The 16,722-nt window shown below is 32.0% G+C and overlaps 1 protein-coding gene across 4 annotated transcripts in view; it reads left to right on the plus strand.

Annotated features, from left to right (window-relative positions):
- The window catches only part of LOC143253190 (rho guanine nucleotide exchange factor 17), a 164,886-nt gene that overhangs the window by 43,703 nt on the left and 104,461 nt on the right, over nucleotides 1–16,722 (plus strand). For 2 of the 4 annotated variants that reach the window (XM_076506622.1, XM_076506624.1), the window contains exon 1: nucleotides 13,655–14,909. The exons of 1 other annotated variant lie outside the window; for it this stretch is intronic. In XM_076506622.1, coding sequence (XP_076362737.1) covers nucleotides 14,763–14,909 — 147 coding nt within the window. In that variant the 5' untranslated portion in view covers nucleotides 13,655–14,762. Of the gene's footprint in view, nucleotides 1–13,642; nucleotides 14,910–16,722 lie in introns of those variants that run through there. One more of the 4 variants, XR_013029440.1, reaches the window with a different exon arrangement.

A 16,722-nucleotide genomic window follows, 5' to 3' on the forward strand; every position in this document is an offset into this window, starting at 1 on the left:
ATTGATTTTCGTTATCATGGTTGATAGCTTAGACCAATGATTTCCAACTGGGTGAATGGTTTGCTCAGCAATTAATGTGTTCAGAATCAGGGTGAATGTGTGTTATAAATTATTCAACAAACTCAAGAGCAAAAAAGTCATTATTATTATTTATTCTAGGTGGAATATGATAAATACATTTATTTTGTATTTATTCCAGTTGCGTTTTATAAATACATTATTTTTGTTTATTTTATGTTGTAATTTGATATATATTTAAGACATAATAAAGAATTTTGAATTTAATGTGTACTTTTTGTCTTTTTTTTAACTGGGGTGCGTCTGTTGTTGTGAAAACTTATAGAGGTTTATGATATGGATGTACGTTAAGAAGCGCTGGCTTAGAAAACTATCTAAATCTATTCGTTATTTTGTTATTAGTGTTTGTATGTTTGTCAGATAGTCAATAGGCTATCTGTGCTCTGCCCACCACGGGTATCAAAACCACTGTGCCACGGGGATGGGTGATATTTTATTAGTACATACCACTTACTAACTATTTTATATTATAAGTTTTGGCTGCTAATCTCAGAGAATACCTAAGATGTACCATTCTTGTGACTGTAGTCGGTGGAGTAATTCATCCTGAGTATTTTTGATTATGTTATAACTATTCCTCCAGGATCTCTCTCATTAGGAACTTGAATCAACTACTTTATCTGGTTGTTCTTAAGAGAGGTACCAAGCTTTTCTGATTGCAGGACCAGGTTTACTAAGTATATTATAAATTAGGTAAAAGAATTAGGCCTATTTTACCTTCCTTGTTCTCTTGCATGATAAACTCTTGCAGACAGACTGGAGTTATAGAGGCTTTGTATGTTTCTTAGGCTTTTGAATTCTTATTTTCTTTTTCATCTGTTTCAAAAACTTATTGTAATCCACATTCACAAAGAATATTGTAAGTGATTTTTTTTTCTTTTTTGAGTCTTCAGACGGTTTGCTGTGTACTAATTACAGTAAAATTATGTTGTGTCTTCTGGATAATATTCTGACCTCATGCTGTATACATATCCTGTTTATATATTCAGATAGATCTTTGACATAGTGTAATATGCTGTGTGTGTCTGTAAGTTTCTTCTCAGTTATTGTTGATATTCACCTTCTCAGTTCTTTCCTTAACAAGTGTTTCAGGTATCCATTATCACGGGAGGTTGTAGTAATGTGTTTCTATTCCATGTGCTAAGGAAATTTTTATCACATCAGTATCGAAGGCAGACTTCACGATCGTCTTAAGTTTTTTAGGTGGTCTAACTTACAGTCTAGGTATTTATAAGTACTGTGGATATCCTGTAAATTATTTTGGTATATGATTTAAGTGTCTTGATAACCATTACCTTTTGGTAGGAGATCCTGGTGTCTTCTTTTATTTCCATTGTGAATCATACTTTGGACGGTTGTCTGTTCAATTGATTAATGAAATGTGGAACTGTAACTTGTGATCAGAGTAAAATTATGTTGTCGAAATGTCAGAGTCAAATTTTTGGATTTAAAAGGCTGTTCTGAGGAGGATGTTATCTTTGAAATATACCGGTTTACTAAGTACTTATGAGTCCTTCTTGTTACTGGCTGCATTTATCTTCACATTGGAACTAATATGTAGTGATACAAAAGATTATAAGTTCAGTTATGATGGAGATTGTCAGTTGAGTGCGTTCCTTGATAGTTCTATCATTTTCAAGATTTTTAGTAGGCTAGAGGCATCGGAATTTAATGTGTCTTGTTAGGTTAACTCGATTGTTTTTATAAACTTTGAGAGATGACTTGATGAATCTCTGCAGATGTAGAATGTACCTTTTCTTTTCATTATAGATAAAACACAGATTTGTGGATTGGTTCTGTGGTGTACTCTTAGTTATTTTACTGCTTATGGTCCACGTTTTTGTTCTCTATTTGTTAATGAGTTTGTTAATCTTTTTTAAGCTCTAACTGTTGCTCTATACTTCACCTTTGTGTATTGACAATCTTCAATTAGAGTTTGGAGCTCGAAAATGTGGTTACAGAAAATTACATTTGTATTCAGTAGTATGTAAAACAAAACTATATGGTTGGTAGTATTTTTGTGGTGTTGTCTTTCTTGAACTTCCAGAACACCTATCCTTTCGTATGATAGTGCGATAGTGGGTGTTACAGTTCATGGTTATATTGACTGCTAACTCTATTTTGATTCTGACGTAGCAACCAAAACTTTGGATACATTTATTTGAAACTAATTAATAATCATAATTACCTCATCATATTGACTATTAAACGTAACAACTACTAGTATCCTTATGGCAAGTACTATTATTCATCTTATTTATTTTTGGTACTTATCATCCATTATTATTACAATTTTTAGCTAAACTACCAGTAATTTTCATATCTTACTTCAAATATTTATTATTTATCTCATCTGTTTCTGGTGTTCAGTTTCCCCCTGGGACAGTGGCATGTCTATAAGCTTACAACGCTAGAAACCTGGTTTTGAAAGCTTAATGTATAGGCTTGTGCTTAACTACATACAAACAAACTCTGTGCTATTTGTTTTTATTATCTCACTGTCACTGTGTAGTCGACAGTTTTTTTGTTATTATTGTCTGTCTAATGATTTTCTTTATCGGCGTTTCTTATTTTTATCTGCTGTTTAGTATTACGAGTGTATAAATCACAATTCATAATGCTGGTATCCTAAAGTATTTAAGACATCATAGTACCCCTGAGCATTCCAGACAGTCAAATATACTCGTGTAATTTTACTACGTAGTGTCTTTTTCTGTAAATTAGAAGTATCAGGTTAGCCCTTAAATGTATTCCATAGACGAAACGCTTATTCACGTTGTATATATTATTTTATTACACATGTAGCAGTTACGTAATTTTTGCCAACACTTTAATCGCTTTCTGTTATTTCATTCTTTTTCATAGGGTTTCGTTATCATATTTCTGTATAATATTTTTCTGGTTGGCGTGCAAAATATTTTACCCATCTATTATTTTTCTCTTTCTTTCTTTTTACTATTCGATTTTGTATTACACATTTGACATAGTCTTATCGTGGATACCATCTTAACATAAAAAATGTCACATGTGTTCACCTGTCAGTTCACATTTTACAGACGCGTCTTTAGAAAAAACGTTTTTCGTGTATCCTGGGTTGTTTACAACATTAGTAGTAATAATCATATGTGCATTATCTATAAAATAACTTGCACTAGTAGACGATGTTTGGCTATTTCTACAGTCCTAGAATGCTGTCAGATTTCTCTAAGTGGAAGAAAAATGTGAAAATTATAAAAAGTATCGTTTCAAGGTCCTTTCCGCTTACTCTTCTGACGGGTTTTATTACAAGCAAAGTAATTAGAATGTCTACAGATTTCTATGTGACAGGAATGTAAACATTAGAAAAGGATTAATTTTATTCTTTTTTCTTAAACGCAAAGTACATAGTGGGTTAACTGAGCAGTGCCCACACGGGTACCTAGTCCAATTGTTTAACGTTTTAAACCCACTATTGACAGAAAGGAGAAAAAATAGCTTTCCTATGTAAAATAGGGGGTGTTTGAATTACAGTATGAACTAGAAATTCGAAAACAACGAAAAAATTAAAATAATATTAAAGCAACGAATCTAAGAACACACCAGTTAATTATACAAGGAAAAGCGAATAATGCAAAATTTAAGCTTTGTGATTAAAATGGTGAATATTGTAGGAGCTTATTTTGTTTGTGTATAAAATGTTTTATATTTTTTCTTACAGCAAAGCCACATTGTGCTATCTGCTCAGCCCACGGAGGGGAATCGAACCCTTGATTTCAGCGTTGTAAATCCGGAGATATACCGCTGTACTAGCGGGGTGACATGTATATAAAGATTATGATCGAAGTATTCATATTTATATATTCTTTGTCTTCGTCAGAATTTTCGCGCAGATTTAAACTAACACGTCCTTTGAACGTCAGAGCTAATAACTGAATTATTTTGTAATATGGATTTATAATGGACAACTCAATGGAAAGTTTTTATTGTTTTTGTTTTTGAAAACGAAGATTTGATTCACTTTTGTGGATCTATTTCACACCTAAAGAAAATTTGCGAAAGCATATCAGTATCGTCTCCAACAAAGAAATCGTCCATCAGGTTGTGAATTATAATTCCATTTTATACAAACTAATGGATACATATAGTTGTCACTAATTATGAACAGATAGACTTGAGGGAAGATATGTAGTCAGAAGTACCCTTTTTTAAGTTTTGTCTGCTTTTGTCTGACTGAATAATTGGAATCAACTGTCAATACTATAGCGCACCAGCAAAAATGGAAAAAAAAATAAATAGGTGTGTGGAAAGATAAGATCTGTCTAAGACATCGAACACGTGAAAGTACAATAGGCAATAATATTCATTTCAAGTTAAAGTGCTATTTGAGATCGTGACAAATTCTCTTTTGACTGCATCGTGGAAAAGGACCCCAAATTATTTTGGTAAAGAAGTGAGTAAGAGTTTTCCAGCATACAGTTTGACCTCATGTAAACTACCACCATCTTTAAAGTCTGTGCAGCCTGCACTATGTGATGTCAATATTTTTAAGACCTGAGATACAAATGTGTTCACCTTTTTAAAGAAAGCTTGTTGCCTAGCATTCTTTGCCCTGTAACTATGACGGTTAATGGTAAACTTAAAAGAGTTATAAGAACCACTTCACTCACTCTTAAGACAAGCTAGGTGATTAATGTAATTTTGACAATGTGGAAAGAGATATAGCGAAAGAGTCATTACTTGACCTACGCTCTTGTCGTTTTAATACTTACAACTTAATTGTTTTAACGACAAATAGAAATAATACTTGACAATGAATACACTTTGTTAAATAAAAGAATGAAACTTATTTATCAGTAATTTCACTATATGAGTAAACTATGGAGTCATCAATCCCTAAATAGTAATGGCCAGTCGTTACTGAATATACACATGAATCTCAATAAGCAATGTTACAAAAGATTTATAAAAAGTCAACGGCTGATACGAATACTATTTGTATTAACAGTGAGTCGTAAAAAAGGGCTCAGCAGCTTTCAAAGAGCAATTATTCAAAGGATTTAGCAGTAATGGTATGAGTGTTTGAGACATATAATATTTTTAACTGACGTTTACCAACACATACTTCAAATCTGCTATGGAAAGAGAGCGAAAATAATAGGAAACCATTGTAGATGTACATATATTATCAGTCAGGTTGTCAAAATTTCGTCATTTTTCAACCTATATAAATTTTGAAATGTGTCACGTGAGTGTACTTTCGATATTAAATTCACTAAGTAAAGCCTTAGATGAGAGTCCAGAATTGCAGGCTAGTTCTTTTGTAATGTGTGTTGTTTCATACTGCAAAGTTTCGCAGTGTTTTAGTGTTACTGTATCAAGTTGTTTTATTAGATTGGACTTGAGTCAGTGATAAGCAATATGACATTCTTAATAATTTTAAACTTTCTGTACCAAGGAAATTGTTTGAGAAAGAGACTAACCTTTTTCAACATGACATAATATTACCGTGATGTGTCACTTGCTTTATACAGCTATGGTTTGAGACTCAAAATGTTCAGGATCTTATTTACTCAGCCTATACATTTGACTTGAACAAAGTGAGCCATTATGGATCGCTGTTAAGATCTGCCTGAGAGTGAGATATAATATAAACTAGATTTCATACATTTGATTTCTTTTACTTTTTTTGCATGGCAGAGTGATGGCTTCTTCTAATAGACAAACACTAAGAATTGGTGACAAGGTATTAAAATTTCTTGGTGAAATTAAATTTTAAAGAGAGCTCCAGCCCATCTACTAATTGGTCTTATCATCAAAGTATGACACTTTAATAGACTAAGTATGTTGCCGTATTACTGTTTATATGCATAAATATAATAGTACTGTCTGTTATATGCCCGTGTAATTACTTCGCAGAGTTTGAACGGATCTTCACTAAGTTCGGTAAGAACGTTCATTTGGTTCATAGGGAAATACATAGAAATTTTCGTTTCTGCATTTTATGTTTTACAGGATTTATGGAGATTTTTCACCACTTCCTCGCCTCCTATTCATGAAACTTAACCAAATATAGCATGAAGGTTTGTTTGGTCCATGGGGGGATACATGCAAACTTGCGGTTTCACATTTTGTATTTTGCAGTTTTTATGGCTGTTTTTTTTTACAATTAGCTATAAGAGAAGCAACTTTTTATGCCCTAAGGTAACCTTTCATTAATCATGAATTTATGTTACTTCAGTCCAGGAAAAGGATATTCCAGCTATTAATTTAATATAAATAATGAAGTACTCATAAATATTAATGTTTTGTTTGAATTTTAAGCAACTTGACAGTTTCTTTTCTTAGGAAAATGCATGTCGTAATATTACAAACAAGCAATTTAAAGTTGTTAACGTTTACGTAAATAATGTTACGGCTTTGAGTTTCTTTATTTTTAGCTCCATTATAGCGTTAAATTTTAAAACTCGAACCCTATAATGGAAACAGCAGAGATGCCCCATTGTGCAGGTTTGCGCGTAAACAATCGTAGAGATAAGTAATTTTAATTCAGAAAATTTTCAATATATATATATTGAAAGTATTCATGTTAAGACAATAATAATGTCAAGTTATTTTATTAAAGAGGTATCATTTAAAATAAAGTTCATTGTATCAACGTAGCGTTAAATCACTGTGATAAGTTGTTATTACTCTGAATAGGTAAATTTTGAACTTTATATAAAAATATATTATGAGTCACAAAATCAAGAAATTTCCAAACACGTATTCATGTTTTCTTCTGAATAGTTGATTTTATTTGCAGTGAAGCTATTCACGTAGAGATATTTTGAATCACACCGATTTTCTGTAGAGAAGTAATGACAAAATAATATGCAAGAATATTTACCATTCTTTGGGTTATTCTAGACGTTTATTTCACGTGTAAAAACAATCTTTTTCTCAACGACTAAGAAAACTTAATTACACCTTGTTATCACAGTAGAGTTACTTAAGTACGTGTGGAGGGAAATTAACTTTTATTGGACCTTGTTTAACAACGGTGATTTGAAAAGGGTTAATCGTATTTTATGTCAGCAATCTGTCACTGCAGGTGCGAGCAATGGCGTCACGCTTAGCACCTATGTATTTGTTTCACAGCGAATTCCTGTTTAATCAAGAAATAATGTCCCGCTTAGTAACGTATGATTGTATAATGTGCAAAGCTTTTCCAAGGTTGTAAGACCAAAGAACACAACAATTAAAAGAAGAAGACTGTGGATACTGAAAGCTTCGTACGACAGAGCAGTTGGGACTCAAACGGTTTCTGAAACCCAAACTAATTTAGAATGATGCCGTCATCTGCAAGCCAGCCAACAAAAGAAAAACTCATTCCTATGAAGTTGTATACATGTTCAACTAATGTTAAAAAGGTTTTAAACTAGCAGTTGAAAATAACGAAGACGCACTAACCAAAATGTTCAAAGTTTACAACTATGTCTTTAAATCGACAGTTGTTTTCATGAGAAAGATAGCCGACGAAGCTGTAATCCAAACAATATCATTGAACCTTTGTCATCCGAATCTTTGTGCATTTGATCTGGTTCAACGTGAGCTTGAAAGTTGACATTGATACGTAATTTCAAAGAATTTGTGGTAAACTTATCAAGATACGTGATCTAACTTTAGCATCTTCGTCTTTTACAGATGCCTATTATTATTATAGAAATTTAGAGATTTGGTAATCACAGCCATCAGGTGAGTGATATAGAAATTATTTCCAAAAGTAAAACGAGACCTATAATATTGCTCTTATAAAGTGCGTTAATCTTGTTATATTGCGTCTTTACTTAATTCTGTCTGTATTTTTTTACTATATATAATACAACAGTTTATATAATTCATATCTTCATGGTCGATTTTTGACGTTTTTCAAACTAAAGTTTTATAGTTAAAACGTGTGTAACCACGCTGAATACTTTGTTTTGACAAACTTTTTGATGATCCATCAACCTAAACGTTACCTGGTGAATGTTTTACTTAACATTTTAGTTATTACAGTCACACAATTTTGACATGGCCTTGAAGTTAACGGAACTGACTATGAATATAAGGCTTCATTCTTATCGAAAAAATAGTCCTCTAGTCTATCAGTTTATAAATAGGGACCAACAACTAGTACTGCCCTTGAGTAGCTTTACACGAATAATCGGAATAAATTTTTAAACTTGTCTTAATTTGTTGCAAATAATTAAAAAATATATAAAAGTACGACAACTTACATATTATTTTTAAAATGTATAAAAAGGATTAGCAATTACATTGTTAGCTGCCTATCTCTGTATAAAAAAACATGCACTAAACTTTCATAATAATAGCATTGGGTTAATTTGGGTAACACAGAAACATTACATTAAACATTAAACAAAGTAACTCTGTCACATCAAAATTATTTAAGCATTCAGTATTGGCCGCTTTATTTTATATACTCTGGATATCTATTTTATACTAACGTATTCCACAGGGATTTGTACTACGCACTAAAACGGATTAAATTGATTTCTTTATGTGCTGATCAAAATGTACACTTTTTTATAATGGATTACAGATAGAAAAAAAAAGCATGCCATAACTTCAGTTTTATTTATTAGTTAAAGCTTCGTAGATTATTAATGAAAGTAAGTACTGGTTATTGATGTATTTGCTGTTGTTTTATTTTCATTTTATTTAATTTTGATATAAATAGTGGAAATTTGTCGTTTTCGTTTAAATTTTATTACTCTCACATAGTTCTAAAATTTCTTGCTTTAAAAAATCTTCTCTGGAAAAGTTTTTAGTAGATTCAAAATGTGTTGTAGAGATATTCAGGGTCGATGTAATAATTAGAAAAATCACTTGAACAGTTATAACATTCTTGAAATTTTGACGTTTTCGATTTGCTGATTTATAACGCTCCCACGGTTCAAAGGGCGAGAATACTTTTGAAGAAGGTTCAAACCATCGGCCATCAGATTGCGATTCAAGCATCCTAACCACCTGGCCATGCCAAGCCTATTATTACAGTGAACATGGGTACCACTAGTTTGTTGTTCCAGTTGTTGTCTAATTGAACTGGGGATTTACCATCTAGCAAAAATAATCCAACCTCACCTCTTTCACTTTTTTTTATCCAATATATAAATTATGGAAGTTCCAAAGTTCTATCTAAATGATAGTAGTATTTAAGCAAAATTCGAACTTCTCATTGCAGTTTTATAAATGAAAAATACAAATTAATTAAAGTACTTTTTTTGCTGAAAAAGTTTAAAACTATAAGTTAATTTTGTCATCGAAGGACAGTTTTTCGGAACATCCACCAAATATGAATAACACCGCATCCCAAGAAACATAATAATCAAACGTACTTAAAAAAATAGATTGGTTTTTCAAACCTTGAACTGAAAAGGCTATGCACAAAATCGATTAAATTGTTACAGTTTCTGGTATGGACTGTCCATAGATTTCTATACAAGTACTAAAGTCATAAAGGGTGTCCTCCAATGGAAAGCAAAAATGAAGCGAGAAATTCAACTGTTGACCTTAATTATACAAAGTCTTCTACAGTTTGTAGTATTCATTTTGTGGGCAGTTTTTACTGGTTTGCGCATCAACCAATGTATGGGGCCAACACAAAGTAAGTTCGCTGCTTAAAGAACCATACGACTTACACAGCTTATGAAAAACAATAACAATAATAGATGTCGCTGCAAGATGGCCTTGAATTTGTTTGTCATGTGACATCAGTAGGAACTACAGTCATACGTGTGAGTTTGATACCAAAGGTCTTCCATTGCTTATCGATTAGTAGAATTGGTACAGATATCCAGTGTTAACAGTTGATCAAAAATTATATCAGACATCAAGTGATGCATGTCACAGAAGATTCTTTTGCGCTGCTGTCAGGTTCTTACTTGTTTGGAGTCTACTGTTGGAATGGACAGAGAGGATATTAATTATTCGATATGACCGCAGTTGGTACTGCTGTGTTCTTAATATTAAATAATATCTGTTCTTCAAGGTCACTTTGCAAGCTTCCTTTAGTTTTTATTGGATAAATGTGTTTTGCACGTTTTTGTGCACCCGAACCCACTGGCAAAACTTTGGGTTGCGTGATCCTTTTATCATCTAAACGTATATGCTCTGTAAAAACCGTGTTCAAACAATATCGTATTTATTTAGCATACAGATTAATTATTTGAAAGATAGGCCTTAAAAGTTACATAAAATAATTATAATAAAGAGGAAAAGTCTGGGAGAAGAAGCTTCTCAAACACAGAATGAATATTACAAAATAAAGAAAGCAAAAAGCCTAATAATAGCTGTTACATGACGAATAAATCTAGATAATATATGATAACTTATAGTCCAGTAAAAATAAGATTCATTGCCATATACTTATTGAGTCCACACCGACTTTATCGTTAATCCAACAAAACTGTATTCATCTAAAAAAGCGGGTTTAATAAAATAGTTTATTTAATACACAAAGTCATATACATTTATGTACAAATCATAACGTACGAGCCTTTCATCGAAGTGCTATTTCACGATATGTCATCTTTAGGTAAAAAGATTCTGATTTGTAGTGTTTTATTTATTGTTTAAAAGGTATAGTTCATTTTCACATTCGAAAGACGATCCATGTACCTGCTTCGATAACTCGGTTTTATTTGTTATCTACGCAATGAGAAAACGGTTGGATTTAAAGTTTTACAATTTATCACTAATACAAAGAAAGTTTCGAGGCTTAAACTTGGATTTATATAGTTATGAACTGTCATGTCAATATCTTACGAATTAGTCACTAAATATTTATCAGAAGCTTGAGTTTCCTAAAAATACAATAAACATTAATTAAGTTGTTAGAGTAGAAATTGCTCTTTACTGTAATGTTCGAAACCTACATTCTGTTGCTTAAACAAAACCATGATTTGAAATTTTTGTATATAATATTTGAAAAGAAAATGTTTAGGTGGAATAATCTAGCTGTTTAACCCTAATGGTTTTAGATTAAAGAACTACACAAACATCCATTGCGATCAATAAAAACAGGAGTCATAACAGCAAACCCTAAACACTCGTGAGCATTCGAGTTTAAAACCTTTTTCTTCTTCAGGATCAAAGGAAGGGCGTAACCATTTTTTATAAATATTCATAATGCTTTGCGTAATAGTAGTTTCTCATATCATCAAATTAGCATTTCACAAGTATTGAAATTTAATCAGTGATGTTTGTTATTTGCGGTTCATTATACAGTTACTGAGCTAACGCTGTTATGCAACACTGTGGTTTTTCTCGTCCTCTTTTCTGTGTATATTAATAACTTTGAAAGCAACAAAAAATACTCGAAAAACAATTCTGAAAAATATTTTGGACAGTATTCAAGAAATACCCAAATAGACGTTTCTGTGGATAAAGATAACATGCCACGAATCATCCTGTTAACATGTAGTGTAATAAAAAAAAATTAAAAAATTTCTTCAGTTTAGGTTTTTTTATTAAATATTATATATGAAACTATTTATTTTTGTGAAAAAGCCTGGATGACTTGTGTATGAAATATTTGGAGTAATTAGATTAGGACGAGTCACCTGTAAATGTGAAGCTTTGTATTACGTGTCAGTATTATTCTACATGAGAACATTTTGCGTGTTATATTGTTTAATAACACATGAAGTTGGAGAAGGTAGTAAAGCATGTTAGTTTAAAACAAAACAAAACATATTTACGCTATAATGTTTTACACAATAGGTTATTTATAACAAAGAGGACGGTCATGACCATACGGTTAGGGCGTATGCCTCGTCATTTGAAGGTCGCGAGTTCGAATCCCCGTCTTTGCAGTCGTGAGGGTATTATAATTTCTTGGTAAAAGAGTAGATCATGAATTGGTGATGGGTAGGGATGACTAGTTACTTTCCCTCTAAGTCTTACACTGCTAAATTAGGAACGACTAACGCAAATAGACCTCGTGTAGTTTTACGAGAAATAACAAAACACAACAAACTTCATGATAGAGGGAACAGTAAATAATGAAGTCGACCATATTAAAATGCAGACAATTGAAAACATAATCTTCAAGTAAAACATACATTACTTTAGAACATTAGTATATCAAAACAGTAGTCCTTTTATTACTGACATTCTCTGTTTGCTTTCTTTTTGTGAATGTTAAAATATAAGGTGTAAAAAGTATTTTATAGCACCTTTACTACTAAATATTGTTTTATTGAGTTTAAAATACTAATAAAGTCAGGCTTCAACCAATACATTAACAGCACACCCGATGCGCACAGTGTTCTTGTACTTTCAGAACAATGTATTCTGTTGGGATTAATATCTTATTATTATTAAATGTTTCTATACGTTGCAACATAAAGACCATGTTTAGAGTTTTAATAAGAAATGTCAGATATAATATCCAGACGATGGTGGAAAATGAGATGTTCAAAAGTTGCCTATAAATGAATCTGTTCCTTTCGAGTAGTGCAAACATTCAATCAAACCTTGTTGTCATGGAAACGAGCACGCGCGTTGGCATCAAGCTTTCTCTGCATGGCTAGATGCCTTGCCGGCGTTCAGTAACCGTGGTCCTTCCTTTGGAGTTAGCACTCCAATCTCAATTGTTCTTATGAAATTTTCATTGGTTTTCATGTTGGACTTCTTTGCGTGAACAGTATAAAAGCATAAGATTTAAGATGAGTTACTAGGGATAATGTCTTATAAATATATCGTTTACGTTCTGTGCAGCTGGTTTCAGAAGTGCGGTTTACTAATATAGGGATTAGTGTACATTTTACTAGATTATTGAATTTAAACTCAAGATTTCGTGAGATATATAATTTTGTAAATTAATGACACACCTTTTGTGAGAACTTTGTGGTTGCTTGTGAATGGTTTATGAAGCGTTCAAGTCAACTATATGGAGAATATTGTCTACATTTAGAAGCTGTGGTTGGAATGTGCTACCCAGCTTAAACCGTGGTCATCGCCATCAGTTCTTGATGTCTTAGAATGTGTAACTCTTCACTTTTTGATTTAAACTTCTATTTCAGGAATTTTGACATGTTGCTTTAATCGCTCTCTTCCATTTTAATGTATACAAGAATGTTAGTTTATCAATGTCGCATTACAGTATTTTAGGTTTAGCATAGACAGCAATACTTTTGAGACTATTATCATTATTACGGAATTTGTCAGGCAATTTTTCCTTCTTGTGAGAAATCAGTTTTATTTGCTATTTTCTTTCACAACTTACTCAAGACTAAGTCCAAGCTGTCGTTCTATATAAACTTTAGTCTAGGTAGATGATACTTGGACTTTGTTTTCATGAAAGTTCTGTACTTTCAGTTGAAGTTATTAATATATAATCAAGCATAAGAAAATCTACCCGAAATCTTATCATATTGGAAAAAATATTATTCATTTCTCATTTAAGAGTAATAACAGATCAATATCTAATGAAATATTATTAATTATTTAGAATAGTATTTACTTCACTATTTATGAGTACTTCGTTTACCAAAGAAAACAGAATGTCGTAATTTGCTTACATAATTTCCGTCTTCTAAATTTTCTGCTTATATTTTACGTGAACGAAAATTTAAAAATAGTTCTTGCTCTTAAAAATAAAATACTTCCTAAACTTATCAAATAATGAATTGTTGGTGGTTTTACTCTTTTTTTTAAAAGAAAGTGTTCAGTATATTATCGGAAAAATTAAAAATCGTTCATCAGCATTTGTGATATTATAGAACTGTTAACTTTCTCAGTTCAATAAGTAGACTAGCAAATTTGAAACATGAAAACCTTTTTTTTCATTTTGTTTTCTCTAAGTAAAGGCTTACTCATGGTATCTTAAATCAGATATTCTCCTGTACAATGTATAATTGAATGCTAACATATTTTCTTATTTGATAATGATATGAAAAACTCGACAATAATATGACGTTCTCAAGCTCCACTAGTAATTGAGGAAAGTCCTTCATGGTTTTCGTTTGAGTATATTTGTTGTATAATTGAAATAGGACGTATGCCAATAAATGATTAGCTCAATAAACAGTACCAATAATAAACACTATGTATTAGTGAATAATACAGCAATCATCTTTAATGAAAAAAAGAGTAATATAATTGTTTTAAGGTTGTATAAAATTAAGGTGCAGGATGAATATCTAGTGATGTTAATATTTAAAAACGTTACAATATGATGAACTGATGAAACTAGTTGAAGTATGTAATTACCTATATATTACAAGTTTTTTATATACCAATATGAAACATGAAATTAACTTCTAACAAATATTATTTTAACTTTAACTCTTTTTAGAATTAGTGTTATTCATACAACCTATACACATTTTTACTAGAGTATACAAAACTAACAAACAACAATATGGTGTACAACGACAACTTTAGACAGCAATATTTGTTTTAGGAGAACGACGTATTCTTAAATAACCTGTGTCTAATTATATGTAGATAAAATACTACTACGTAAGAGTTGTTGAGGTGGCGAATATGGACAATCTAAATGGTCCAACTGTAAGCATATCAAGTTATGTTCATGATTGTTCCCTCCCTTTTGAGACATTACAACAAATCCAACACAAGTGATCAGTGGATAGAACGCTATTATTTAGGAAGAATGCCCGTAGAGTGAGTTTCTACTGTTTATACGCTCAGTCTTTATGCGTACTTCTACGTTCATGATCATGCTCTCCTTCATGAGACGCTACAACAAGCGAGCGAGAAGCGATCCATGGATATCTGATCGTATAAGACGATATTTCTTCTGCCGGAGATTCACCGTTGGAACCAGCCTTTCTCAAAGCACGGTAATTTTTCTGGATGATAATAATTATATAAACAGGAAAAAAAACCACAGTAAAGTTCTGAGTTCAAACGTTTCAGAACTTAAATTTGAAATTTACATTGATTTTAATTAACAAAACACTACACAATGAACCTACCGCCTTCTGTCCACTGCGGGGGATTGACCCTATGGCGAAGAAATATTTTACTAAAATGATAAATGTACTATAGAAAACACAAAAAGACGGATTGTTAGTGATTCGAACGCTTAACAGATAATATAGTGTGGTAGACGACTAAATTATATAATGATTATTGTTTTTTTTTAAAACAGTTATTTAGTATTATTTCATTATTTATGAACTATTATTTAATAAATCTTTACTCCAAAATTATTTAAACGAAACAGACTTATTCATTAATTGATATAGCAGTAAAACACAGAAACAAAAACTAATGTACCTTCGTAGTTACACCTGAAAACCAAAAATAAACAGGTTAGAACTGGTTGGTTGAAGTTCAGTATCCACTACTCGTTGACACATTGTATGAGTGACATTTTCCAGCCATATTAGACCCACCATGGCCAAGCGTGTTAAGGCGTGCGACTCCTAATCTGAGGGTCGCGGGTTTGCATCCCCGTCGCGCCAAACATGCTCGCCCTTTCAGCCGTGGGGGTGTTATAATGTGCGGTCAATCCCACTATTCGTTGGTAAAAGAGTAGCCCAAGAGTTGGCTGTGGGTGGTGATGACTGGCTGCCTTCCCTCTAGTCTTACACTACTAAATTAGGGACGGCTAGCATAGATAGCCCTCGAGTAGCTTTGTGCGAAATTCTAAAAACAAAAAACAGCCCGCCATATTTTTAGGTTATTTTCATGTTGTTTTCATCACAATGTAAGTTACCTTTTTCTCCCTTTTTTACAATCTTTAAATAAAAATATAACGCTTTTGTTTGGAACTGTATTAATTTAGGTTATTTCTATAATGTAAAAATTCCTTATTGTTTCTTTTATTTTACTCGAGATCTACAGTTTAGTCTGTATAGTATCCTTTGAATAAAACACACGAAGATATGATAATTCTTTGTCGGTTTGAAAGCAACATTGGTGCGATATAGTGGGACAGTTGTTAATATTTGAAAGGATTGTGACAATTATTTATTTTACCACTGGTAGCAGGTTCTACAAGTCTAACTAGGCTTTGGTAGGATGGTGTAACTAAGACCCGGCTGATATTTGACATGTTTATATTCTAATTTTAAATAAGCAAGATTTAAAAATTCAAAAGATTTATTTTTATAACAGTTTATTATGAAATATTGAGTACTTACAATATTTTTTAATTGGTAGAACTTACATTTTATTCCATCGAACAAACGACAACAAATAAAGTGTTCGAAAAATAATATTCCTTTGTATGAAATGATAAATTATATAATGGTTTCACATGAATTTTAGAGAGAGAAAGAGAACTATGATGTCTGGCAGAGCGTATGTTTGAGCATGTCCAGGTGGCAGGGCGCTCGAATTCCTATCCCACCAAATATTCTTACCTTTTCAGCCGTGGGGGTGATATAATGTGATGGTCAATTTCGTTGTTAAAAGAGTAGTTCAAGAATTAGAATGATGACTAGATGCCTTCCCTCTAGTCTTACGCCGTTAAATTAGTGACCGCTAGACCAGATAGCCCTCGTATAACTTTGCGTGCAAGTTCTAAAAACAAATAGTTCTCACGTTTGAAAAGCTGTGCACGCAGGCAAATCTCAACATTCGTTTCTGAAATGATGGGAGAACAGGTATGAATAATGTTGATTTGATTTCTCAAGCAGGATATTG

The sequence above is a fragment of the Tachypleus tridentatus genome, chromosome 6 (assembly GCF_004210375.1).
Source record: "Tachypleus tridentatus isolate NWPU-2018 chromosome 6, ASM421037v1, whole genome shotgun sequence".
Taxonomy (NCBI): Eukaryota; Metazoa; Arthropoda; class Merostomata; order Xiphosura; family Limulidae; genus Tachypleus; species Tachypleus tridentatus.